General features: G+C 41.6%; 2 protein-coding genes across 2 annotated transcripts in view; both read right to left on the bottom strand.

Annotated features, from left to right (window-relative positions):
• Positions 1 to 228: 228 nt before the first annotated feature.
• On the bottom strand, positions 229 to 5,435 carry C2H3orf38 (chromosome 2 C3orf38 homolog). Its single transcript, XM_063150215.1, has 3 exons — positions 5,303 to 5,435; positions 3,790 to 4,007; positions 229 to 2,078 (listed from the first exon to the last, which is right to left on the bottom strand). Exons 1-3 carry the CDS (start codon positions 5,433 to 5,435, stop codon positions 1,503 to 1,505), a joined length of 927 nt encoding a protein of 308 aa, XP_063006285.1. The 3' UTR covers positions 229 to 1,502.
• Positions 5,436 to 8,521: 3,086 nt separating this feature from the next.
• ZNF654 (zinc finger protein 654) overlaps positions 8,522 to 12,602 on the bottom strand; it is a 30,106-nt gene continuing 26,025 nt past the window's right edge. The window contains exon 9 of the mRNA XM_063150216.1: positions 8,522 to 12,296. Coding sequence (XP_063006286.1) covers positions 12,289 to 12,296 — 8 coding nt within the window. The 3' untranslated portion in view covers positions 8,522 to 12,288. The remainder of the gene's footprint in view (positions 12,297 to 12,602) is intronic.

Raw genomic sequence — 12,602 nt, forward strand, 5'->3', positions numbered from 1 at the left:
CTCTGAACAGCAGCTTCTAAAAAGAGGGTTGAAATCACTCCTGTAAAAATTTCAGGTTTTTGAAACTTGTCCAGCTCCATTTAAACAAGTCCTAACTTTTCCCTTAAAGTCAAGGTTAAGCCAAAACCTTTGCCACACAATGTTCTTCTACTCTTAAAACATTCTGTGTCAATCACTTGAAAATTGAATTTGGAACTCTAAGTAAGGATATTTATTCTAAACAATAGAAAAATTAGAAACCACAACTCAGTTGTTTATTGAGAAAGAACATCCCAACACAGTATCTCAACTTTTGCTTAGAAAAGAAATTAATTTAAGAAGAAAGCAAGATTCACTGTTCACAAAGATCAGTTCTGTGCATACCTGAACCTTCTTGTTTCCTCTCACCCAGCCATACTTCACCAACACACACCTGGGAACAGTTCTTCTGCTTCTGCTAAAGTTATGGGGAATGTTTATGTTTTCAGAACTTTAAACAGTGAAGACAGAAAATTAAAACAAAAATCCCAAACAATCAAACAAGATGCAGAAAAAGAAGTTTTCACCTCACTTCACCTCTAATCCCCTATAAATAAACACAGCAAAAAAAAATCAAGTTTTACACTGGCAATAATTTAATAATTTCCTATTATTAAGTAGTAATTGGATAACTTTTCTTAGTGTGACCTATCACTGTAACCACCCAGTGGTAACAAATGGACTTTCAGTACCTGTAATAAAACAGCTCAGAGTAAACAAAATACTTATTTTGAGAAAACATACAAAAATCAAAACTATTACATTAAAAACTCTCTTGTAATTACATACAAAATAACTATCAGAGCATTTGGTTCATACAGTGTTGCTGCAAGTTTTGAAATCAAGTTCTTGATCCAACCCAGTCAGTGCTAGAAATGGGCATCCATCTCAAGCCTGTCTGCTTGGGGACACAGACAGAAAACATTCTGTGTGTTCAAGACAAAACTGGAACCATAAGGTAAAAGGACAGGAAGCAATCAGTGCAAAGAAGCTAAAAAAAAGACTCCAACAATGCCAAGTTCCCTGCACTGTCCCATTAAAACACATTTAGAACATCCACAGCAGCTGCCTCCATTCACAGTGTTTTGTTTTGGGCTTTCTATTGGTTTTCCTGGGACTCAGATGCCAATTTAAACACTTAGCCCTCCCAGATTTCCACAGCCAGATGCAATGACTTCCTGCTACAGCTCAGGTGAGAGTGTCAAATGGTGTCCTGAAGGGAATGGGCAGTTTGTGAACCCCTCATTACACATGGCTGCCAATCCATATTTAAATGCAACCACAAATAACCAAACTCCACTCTAATGACAGTGCAAAACCTGAAGGAATACCCATGAAATATTTGTTAGCTCTTGGAAAGTGCCTACAAGCATCACTTGTGTTAATACCCTGTATCTCAGCCTGCCACTCAGCAAATCTTACTCAGAGAAGAGAAACTGCATGGCAGCAACAACCCAGCCCCTCAGCCAGCTGTGACAAAAGGCTCAGAACTTCTGAGGTTCAAACACAGTCAGTTCATTCCCATCATAGAACTCTCTCAGTTGGTTGGACTCATATTTTATGCAAGGTGGTTCCATTTGCATCCCAGGCTCCAGAGCGTTCTGCCCTACTATTTTAAGGTTCACCAGTTTTATCTTCCAGGTGTTATTCCTCATGGGGCAGCTGATGAGCCCAAAGATTTGCTCAAAGATACCCAAACAAGTGTTGTCTCTGTGAACTGTGCCAGCCACTGCCACCAGCACCAATCCATGAGGGGACATGGCACATTTCAGGCCACTGGAATGCAAATTTGGGTTGAAGAGGAGACATTCTTCTTTAACCAAGGACAGCAGGCGCAGGCTCACCATGTCTGCACCCACATATTGTTCCACGTTTTTTTCCAAAGTGTTGTAACAGAACTTCAGTTTGGCATCCTCCCAAAAGTGCTGTGGTCCCCATGTTGCTTCAGATTTTACTCCCAAAGGGTGCTGAGAGTTCAGGAGTTCAAAGTACCACTGGCAGAATTCTCCTCCTAGACCAACAATGTCATCTTGTGGTGACTTCTGTCCACTTCCATGACTCTGCAGTCAAGCAAATTTTTTCCTTAGAACTGTTCAGCAAGATTATCATTTAGAAAAACATCAGATCATGCACATACTTATATTAAACCTTTTAAGAGAGTGCCTGAAGAGAAATACCAAAGTAAAATCTCATTTATTTTTACCAACATGATTATCTAATGTAGAGAACCAGGACAGGTTCTTGGAATTCCACCCAGAAAGTGCTTCACTGTCTTGGGCTCTTTACAAACAAAGAGGAAAATCCTGGTTCTACTGAAAAAGAGCAAGGAAAGGATGTAAATTGACATTTTTTGGAACTAAATGCACAGTTACTTGGTAGGTCTTCTCAGTATTTATGACTTGACAGCAAGACATTTTTTAGAAATAAATCAAATATCAAGTTTGCTAATACAGTCTGGTAAGTATTAAATTGTGTTATAAGCACTAAGCAATTAAGTCTGGAGAATTCTGTATAGACATGCAGTATTTGCTTCACTACAAGTTGAAATTAATTTCCAATTCTGTTACATGGCTTAGGGCTTCCCATTTCTTCAAAGTGGTGAAGAGACGAGAATTAAGATAAAAGAAATGCAAAGAAAGATGTGATAAATAACTCAACTGACTTCCTTTTAAATTTATGAATGTGTTTCAAGTATTTCATTTATGTACCATTAACCACAGAATTTTGTTAAGAGAAACCTTTCTTTTTTCTCTAATTATGCACACAGAAAATTGTTTTGAAAACAATTCACAGCTAAATGCTAACTGTCATCAGTTAATCCCTGAGTGAAAGCTCAGTGCAAGAGGTTCTTAACAGGGACAGAGCTCTCACAGCCCAGAAGGTGGGGCTGCTGCCCATGAGGGCTCTGAACTACAGCAAGGGGGCCAACTAGAACCACAAATTAACTTCTTCAAGTTCATTACACCATGAGGATTTGCTAACTGGCAAAAATTTTTACTTCCAAACAAGCTATTAACGCCAAAATACATTTCCTTACACTGTATTAAGTGTTACAAATTCATGGGCAAATTTTGTTCAGCTCTTTCTGCCTCACATGGAATTCATTGCTGCAGCTCAAGAGAACAGCTCTTACTCAGCTGAATGTTTGTTGCTTTTCCTTCTGATCAAGGGACATCTGCATGGACATTTTTTAGATCTCAAAGAGGAAATAATCATCTAAAACACAGGGGTAAGGAATGTGTCCTCTGTTCCCACCAGTGTTCTGTTGTAGGTTTTCCAGACCTTGGGGGCAGGCATTCCTCGCTACAGCTCTGAAGAGAGCTCACCGTAACGATGAGTTCAGTTGTTTGGAAAAACAGGAAAACAAATGGCACTGACCTGTCACTGCTGGAAACAGCACATTTAATCAATATATAAACTCAGTAAAACCCCCAAGGCCCTTGCAGGATTTCTGTGCCATTCTTACAGTTTTCAGTTGCCCCTCAACTCACAAAACTACTTGTGAATAACTTCTATTTTAGTTTATAAGACAATCTAAAAACTCAAAGCATGGAGCAGACCCCGCACATTAGAGCTCAAACACTGGGGAAAACAGAACAGACATCTTCATACGCTATAATTTAAAACCCAACCAAACCCAACTAACACCAAACCAACCAAGAGTTAAAAAGGTTTGGCACCTTCCTACAGGCTCAGGGCCACATTTGCACTGCTCACCCCGTGGAGGCAGCGCTGAGCAGCCGGAGCGTTTCCAGCAGCAGCAGCACTCACCTGCGCAGGTTTCCTGTGCCCTGGCTCCGGGGCTCGAGCCGGGAGCTGCCCGCTCCAGAGCTGCCTCACTCGCTCGATCAGGACGTGTTTCTCCGAGGAGGGAGGCACCGAGATTCCCTGCGCCGCCAAATACTTGAAGATGATTTCTCTGTAGACTTTCCTGCGCCTCAGAAGCTCCTCCACGTTTTGGCTGTACACCAAAATGGCATGAATGGCCTCTGCAAAGAAAGAAATTGAAGTCAGAGTTATCTTCTTTCGCAATAAAACCCCAAACCTAAGCTATTTCTTAAACTCCTGAGCTCCAAACACAGCACAAGACAAGGGGGCAGGACATGAAGACAAAAGTTTGTAAACTGAAATCTGGCCTCATCATATCAGACAAAGAACACACCCAAAAGCTTGCAAATATGCTTCTTGGACAGGAATTCCAGGGACTATTTCAGCAATGCACAGTAGTTTGAGAAAATGAAGCTCCACCTCCTTCCTCCTTCTTGAAGCCTGCTGGAAATGAAACTAAATCTGTTTTACTTCCACACTAATGGGATTACAACTCTCATGTTCATAAGAATATGCATCCTAGCACAACAATGCATTGAATAGCAACAATAAACAAAATTCAGCTACAAGGCTCTGCGGCAGAAGGAGGAAACATGATAAAACTTAAATTCGCTTTAAAGCAGTTGTAGCAGACAGTTCCCACCTGAACTGAGGCTAGCACTTAACAGGAGACCTATAAAAACCCCAAATCTAACCAGAAAAAAATAGCTAAAGCAAAACACAAAAATCTTTTCATTTAACTTACAAAGTAGGGAAAAAAAAGGTAAGAGGAAAAACAAAACCCAAAACCTATAGGCAAAAGACCTTTCAAAGAAATGTATTGGGCAAATCTTACATGTTTTAGTTACATCACATGAAATATACTCAAGGCTGAGTACAAGCACATATATATTACACATACATACTCATCGGGTGTGTGTGTATATATATACACCTGAGGCCACTGGGCAACAAACCCCGTGGCCGCAGGTAACTCACATAAACAATTAATTCTTAGGAAACAAATCTCAACAAAGCAATGGAGGATGGTCACAGCTGGAACTGTCCTGCAAAAAAAGTAAGTTCAACAGAGATTTGTATTTCACCCTTTCAAAACCTGAAAGCAAATGTGAGTGACGCCACCAGCGAGAGACTCTGGAGCTTTCAATACTTCTAAGCACTAAGGGCCCAGCCGCGCTCGCAGCTCACTGCAGGGCTCTGACAGGACAGAGATGCTCGCCGAGCTGAACGTTGGCTACGACCCCGTCGCCACCGCAACCTCCTCGGCCTGAACAGCCCCAAGCTCCGAGCAGCCGCCCCCCGGAGCTGCCGGGCCGTGCAGGAGAACGCTCCCGGCAGCGACCCCGAGCCCTGCGAGCCCCGGGGCAGCCGCAGCCGCCGGGCCCGGGGATGCGAACGCAGGGCCCGGCCCCGCTCGGAACGCCCCGGGCCGGCGGTGCCGGCGCTGCCCGCGCACCTTGGCGGCTCTCCGGGTGCACCAGGCGGTTGGTGACGGTGTCGGTGAGCGCCAGCAGCTCCTCGGTGTGCAGGAGCTCCAGCAGGTCCCGGCACCCCGCCCGCTCCCGCTCGCTCAGCCCCGGGCCCGCCATGGCTGCGCCGCGTGCAGCGCCGAGCGCCCGCCGGAAAGCGCGGCCGGCACCGAGGTTCCGCTCGGAGAAACGGCCCGGGGGGCGCACAGCGGCTGGAGGCGGGCTGAAATGTACAGATTGTGCGTGTTAAACGTATGGAGAGCTTAGATCTGAGTCTGTCCTTCCCTTCCAGCCCGCCCTGATGCCGTGCTGAGCTCTGGGGAGAGCAGCAGCATAGAAAGGGATGTTTGGGTACATGGATGGGAGCCGGCCCTGGAGCCAGGGGCAACATCCCTGTGCTGGGGACAGCTTGGACAGGGAGGCGATTGTCCTGGGGACAGCCAGGGGATTGTCCTGCTCTGCTCTGGGCTGGGACAGCCTTGCCTCCAGTCCTGGGGCACCTCTGGGCACCACGGTTCTAAAGCCATTACAGAGCGTCCATGGGGAAGGGCCTTGAGGAGAAGCTGCATGAGGAGGGCTTGGTCTCTTCAGCTGGACAAGAGGAAGACTCCTCGCTCCTGAAGGGAAGAGGAGGGACAGACACTGACCTCTCTGCGGTGACAGTGACCTGAAGTGTCAGGGAAGGTTGAGGCTGCGTATTAGAAAAAGGTTCTTCTCCCCAGCACCAGCCTGGCAGAGCTCAAACAACAGCACAATGGTGCTCGTAGCACAGGGTGTGGCTCTCAGGGTCCCGTGCAGGGCCAGGAGTTGGACTCCGTGGGGGTCCCGTCCAGATCAGGATATTCTCTGATGTCATCCTATGATTCCTACCACTGGTCACCTCACCTGGACTAAGCCAGAGTCCAATCCACTTGTGCCTGAGGCAAGAACTGCATGTGCCCAAGTGATGCATGGCCCCAGGACAGCATGGCACAGCATCTGTTTAAGGAAAAACAGTCCTACAAGCTAAAGATGCTTTTTGTTACTAAATAAATGCAAGCTCTCAACCTTGTGTTACTCTCCTCCACTTGGCACTGCTTTCTCTGTCAGGGGCAGACAACCAGTGATAGACACTTCATAAAAGAGGAAAGATAGACAAAAGAGGGAGTAAAAGACAGTAGAAGCTTCCACTGAACTAAACATCATAAGCTACACGCTGAGAAAAATAAAGGTGCAAAGAGTGCTTGACCTCTCTGTGGCAGAAAAAGCCAACACTCTGCTCCACGCCATGCTTTAACAGGAATGTGTAAGGAGACCACCTTTATGTGCTAAAGCTGTCTGTGATTTCAAACCTAGGAACACACAGATCCTGTAAAGACACTCAAAATAACTACGTTTGAATTACTGATGATGCTTTTACACAAACAACTGAACTCATCATTTTGGTGGGCTCTGTTCAGAGCTGTAGTAAGGAACACCTGCCCCCAAGATCTGGTAAACGTACAACAGAACACTGCTGGGAACAGAGGACATTCCTTATATCCCTGTATTTTAGATTACTATTTCTTCTGAGATCTAAAAAAAGCCCATGCAGATGTCCCAGGTTGATCAGAAGGAAAAGCAACACATATTCAGCTGAGTAAGAGCTGTTCTCTTGAGCTGCAGCAATGAATTCCATGTCAGCCAGAAACAGCCAAACAAAACTGGCCCATGAATTTTAAATTCAGCATTCAGATCAAAACTCAATCTGGAAGCATCTGGAAAGCTTTAACAGAATAATGCTTATTGTCTGCTGTGCCAAACTTCCCTTCATGTGCACAATGATTTAATATTCTTGATTAGTATCAATCCTGCAAACCACAAATTAGACAACTCATCTGAGAAATATAAATTACCTTCGCTTCATTTTGCTTATGTTTCAGTAAACCTTTATTTAGATTTGCAACCTTCAAGGAGTAATGCCTATCCAAATCTTCTGGAATTCAAGGAAACAAAAAAGAACCACCAATCCTCAAGGTACCATTTTAAAAATTAGATTGAGATCTTTGTTCTGCTTTCAGTAAGAAATCAGGGGATAGGAGGGGAAGGCAGGGAGAGGTTTCCTCAGCATAGTCACATACCCATTAATCCTTAGAGAGGAAAAGTGCACTGGCATCAGAGATTAGAGACACTTTTCAATATTCAGGACTAATGTCTCCCCACAGTTCCTTTCCTGTTCTAAACCAAGACCAGCCCTGTCAGCAGGATTATTGATAATATACTTACATTTTATCTTACTTTTTAAATCTTCCCCCTTTGGAGGCAATGGGGTGGAAAAGTGATAATCTCAGAAGTAGGTTTCCTTTTTTTCTCTCCTTCTCATAACTCAAAATTCCCTTTAGAGTTTTTATTCAAACTTTTAATTGACTTGAGCATTGAGCAGGAACTGGCATTCCCAAAGGGGAAGAAACAGGAAAATTATTAGCCTATATAAACCAAAAGGCAAACAGTACTCTTGTAACAATAAACTGCTGTCGTAATTCAAGGAGTTACTACAAGGACTGTCATTGTATTTTCTCCCTTCTGTCCATCTGAGGAGGAGCAAAGAAGTTTCTATTTGGTGTTAACATATTTAACAAAATATTTATTAAATAGTTTATGTACACATTGCCATTTTGATAAATATTTTTGTTGGCAAAATGTACCTGAGATCCCTTACCCTTACACTCACACTTACCTTCCTCAGGCAAGGACCTTGTCAAAATTATCCACAGTAGAAAACAAAGGTAAGTTTGAAGTTACACACACACAAAAGTCACCATCCAAAGTTTTCCAAAAGACAGTCAAAAAGCTGCAGTCAAAAAAAACCTAGGAATTTACAGGGCTGTGAATAATAAATCTAAATTATCCAGTAATTTCTGGTGGCAGTGTTGAACTTTCTGAAGCAAAACAAAACAGCAGTTACACTGTCTTGCTGTCTGAACTTGACCACCAACCAGAAGCAGAACTATCTTAAAACAGTGGTACCCTGACTTGTCTGTGGCCCCAAATTTGGATTTTGAGCCCTAGGAATTAACTGCTGCCCCCATTTTGACGCTTGGTCTGTTCAAACCCAAATATGCACACACCTGGAACATCAGGACCTGGCATCTTCACACAGGTGCCACTCAACCATCACATACCAAACATAACACAGCAGCTCTAAACATGACAGCAGCATTTCCAGAGTGATTCTCCAAAAGACAAGATCAGTTTCTATCAACAACAAAGACAATGTTTTATTGAACAAATCTATGTACAGTAAAAAAGGTCTTTAAAATGAAACACTACTGTAGATTTATTGCAGTTTGATGGCTCAGTTTTAATTTGTACTCTTATATAAAATGCAAAGTAAAATAATTTAACATTCAACAAGGAAGCACAAATTTCCTTTCTTGCTGAACCTGTAACAGCTTTTACAAATTAAGAGTCCCAAATGCATACACTGCATTTAATCAGAAAGGTGTTATACAGTACCAAATAAATTAAGAAAAGAGTAACACTACCCCCTTTGGGTCTTTTGTCCATAGCACTGGTGTTAAACAATAAAAGAAATGAGTACAGCTGAACCTTCCATGTGATATTAAAATCACAAAGTTTAATGTTATAAATTATCCAAACTATACAATTCATATAATTTTTATGAATATGGCTAAATAACCAAAGTACCAGTGACCTTGTCCCACAGATATGACCACTTGCAACCTACTTTCAGTATTCCTTTTTTCTTTTTGTGAAAGGTGCCTACACCAAGAGGCAGCTTTTTGAAATGAGAAATTCCATGACCTTTACAGTGAAACATGATGGGGTTAGAGGAGACACTCTCAAAAAGAACGCCCAAATCCAACAGAAGGAATGTCATTAATTGCACCAACTTTGATCCAACAAGGCTCCTAAGCTCATAGACAACTTCAGGCAGCTTTAGGGTAGCTGGAGGCTTCCATCAGGATTTACTGAATCAAAGTGTTACATCTTCAAGGATTTCCAATTATATCACACAAGGTTAAATATCAGGGGAAAAAGCCAAAAAACCTACAACTTTCAAGACCTGTAACCTGTTTTCAGCCTTAGAAGTTGCAGGCTTGGTATGGGGTAATACTCAAAATTAAAAAAATCCTTAAAAAGCATGGAGAATTATTCCACACATGATCCAAGTATCTTTATGCCTCTGATTAAAGTTGCTTAATACTGCAACTATCTGAGAATACCAACAGGTATCAGAGTAGCTTAAAGGAAATGCAATGTCTTTTGAAGTGAAAATAATTATTTTAAAACAGTACCACCCACTTGCTACTTTAAGTCAATTTAACAGATTCCTGAATAATTGTTAGATGATGCTCATCTTCACCTATACGTAAGAATTCATATTTCCTATTCTCCAGAGTGTACACACTGAATACATGAGAGAAACAAATGGTGGTGTCCCAGAAAAGCATCTTGGAACAAAAATAACTTTAATGCAGGTACAAAAAATTATGGTCACAGTTTATGCATGTACACAGATGCATTTATCTACACACTTAAAACAAAGATAATACAAGTCTCAATCATGTTTTTAAAGCATCTTCAAACATATGGAGCTCCAGGGAAAAGGCAAAACAGCACCAAAGATTAAAAGGTACATTAAAAAGATTTTCCACAAACATCTTCTTTGATTTTTTTTTGTTGACTCACTTTTTAGATTTTCAGAACTGTAATACTTTAACAAGAACCTTTTTTTCTCCCAAATATATTTAAGCAATGTCAAGCAAAGAAGGGGAAGCCTGGGAACATTCAACACAGTACCCAGGGCCTTAAAAATTAGTTGGTATCTTAAGTAAAAAATGTGAAAGTGCATTTGTCTGATAAGGAGCATTAACTTGGTTTAAAAAATTTAATGTATTTACACATGTAAATATATATATATAGTGTGTGTATACATGTATATATAATGAATGATGCATTTAAATCAGGTTTTTTGCAACTGCAAAAAAAAATTTCTTTGGTGCCTCAAACATCATACAAATCTCTGGAAGTGGGCCATAACTGGGATTCATGTAATGCACACATATCTGTGATCATAATTTTAGAACCTTTTATGTTAATCCAACTCAAAGTTAAGGCAAAACTCTCCTAGAGCTCAAGAGCATGATTTTGAATTCACATTCTTTTTACCTTGCAGGAAGGGGAAAGAAAGCAGAATTAATGCAAGTCTCTGTTTAGTTCCACAGAGGATTATCAGCAGAGGCATTACTGAACTACTGAGTTGGTTCCAGAACTACTCCATAGCCAACCTTACAGAGAAAACCCTTGGGTTTGCAAGAGTGAGCCATTGCTACAATGAACAGAGGGCTTTATGCACCCCCTCATTTTTTACTCATGAATTTTCACCCACCTGTTGATTTAAGCCCTGCACACACTGTGATGAACTCTTCAGTGACAGATGAGCAGAAACAGTTGCTCTGTGCTGTCCTGCATTTCTGGAAGGACTCTGAACATCAGTTTTCACCCCTGTGCCTCCCCCTGCCTGAAATCCTACTAAAACTTATATAGAACAGGATCCCAAATTAAAAAAAAAAAAATGTGGCAAGACAGTGTGAGACAAATTAAAGGACCAATTTGTACAGTAATTGGACAATGTGCATGTTTGCCACACCTCTGCCTTAGGGTAGGAAGACCAAAAATTACAATGGCATCTTTTTGGTTTCAAAATCTTCTGTATTTCAATTTTCCATATAGAATTGAAGAACTCCTATTTCCTGTCTTCACATTGTGATTGTTCCTATGAACAGTGAATTGTGAATAAAGTGCTTAACATTTAAGTAACTCCTTCACCAGCCTCTGGGAAAGCCTCTCCTTTCAAGGGATGCTACTAAATGGGATTGCAATATGTCTTGGGGATTGAGAGGACTCCTGTTTTCTTCTTTCTTGACAATGAATAATGAGTGACAGTACTGAGTTGTGGCCCATCACCATTAAGCAACATAACAGATGTGAAACAGGTTCTTCCTGACCTTTCTGTTCACCCCAACCTGATGTGCTCTGCCTCTGCCTTCTCAAGTCCTCGTCTGTCCTACCAACAGCTGAGGGACCCCTGTGCTTGCAGAATATTAGTTTAACTTAGCCCTCCCAACATTCCAGATTTGCTTCCATCAGCTGCTGTTAATATCCACACAATCTATCACTTGTGTTGGTCTTCCCACACCTACAGCAGATGTTTTACAGGAGCCACTTTTACCTCAGCCTTGCAAAGGGCTTCTCTTACATGCATCTGATTTCCACTGTGTGCAAGTCTTACAAAATAGCACATCAACTCACTTTCTCCTGCTTGTTCTGTACTTCAAGTTTTTGACTATTCCAGCATCCCAGCTAGCTCAAGATTTCCTTCCACATTCCTCTTTGGATTCTGAGTAGAAGTTTATGAAACAATCTCCATTCTTTTGAGCAGATAATGGACTCACATACCCAGAATAAAAAAGTTAAAAAAAGAACGCATGGTTTCTTTATGCATTTATCCACAAGGTAAGAAAGTAACACCTCCTTGAATGATTCCTTCTCAGCTGTGTGGACAGATAGCCATTAACCACACAAACTACAGCAGCTTTCAGAACTGGCTGGTTGGATTTCCACACAGCAATGAACACCTCTGCTTCCTCTGCCTGCTCACCTCTATGCCTCATTGTCCTTCAACCTTCATGCTAGAAGAGCTGTGCCATTAAGCTTCAATCATACATTTGGAATGAACATGGCTTTTTTTGATAACTGGTACTTTGGGGGTTTTGTAGCAACTTTTCTGGACTCAAAACCTGCAGAGCTCCTATTACTCCTTTGTGAGTTTTGTCTAGAAAATGTGCTTTGTCTTTATCAAGGTCATGTTTTTCTACAGGAATTTGAGACTGCTTCATGATTAAGGCCAACTAGGAAACAAACTGACGCTGCTTCATGTAGTGTTTCCTTACACCACTCCTCATCTGATACTTTTCTCCACAACATTGAATCAGGCACCTGTAAAAGACAAAAGATCAGAACATAAATAATTTCTTAACCTAGAAGACTGCTTATGTTTTTCACCATATTTAGTTTCAAACACAGAAGGAAAGACAGATTGATTGAATGACCCCATTCTGTTTTATCAGAAGTCTTTTCCATTAGTTTGACTACAAATTCTCACCACCTCTTTCTTATTCTGAACAGCATGTCCAATTTTAACTTACAATTTAGCAGAGTACTGTGATTTAGTTAGTGTGTGTCTTATCTATTTCTGTTTGCAGAGTGCATTTTCTGATTTGACTGCCAAAGAAAGCAGCATGG

This window comes from Melospiza melodia, chromosome 2 (assembly GCF_035770615.1).
Source record: "Melospiza melodia melodia isolate bMelMel2 chromosome 2, bMelMel2.pri, whole genome shotgun sequence".
Classification (NCBI taxonomy): domain Eukaryota; kingdom Metazoa; phylum Chordata; class Aves; order Passeriformes; family Passerellidae; genus Melospiza; species Melospiza melodia.

What these genes read in the sequence shown, in the direction of transcription:
- C2H3orf38 (XM_063150215.1), bottom strand. Translation starts at nt 5,435, where the DNA reads ATGGCGGGCCCGGGGCTGAGCGAGCGGGAGCGGGCGGGGTGCCGGGAC. An exon ending in GCACCCGGAGAGCCGCCAAG is followed by an intron (nt 4,008 to 5,302) that starts GTGCGCGGGCAG and finishes CTTTCTTTGCAG; the next exon opens with AGGCCATTCATGCCATTTTG. An exon ending in GGCACAGGAAACCTGCGCAG is followed by an intron (nt 2,079 to 3,789) that starts GTGAGTGCTGCT and finishes GCTTGACTGCAG; the next exon opens with AGTCATGGAAGTGGACAGAA.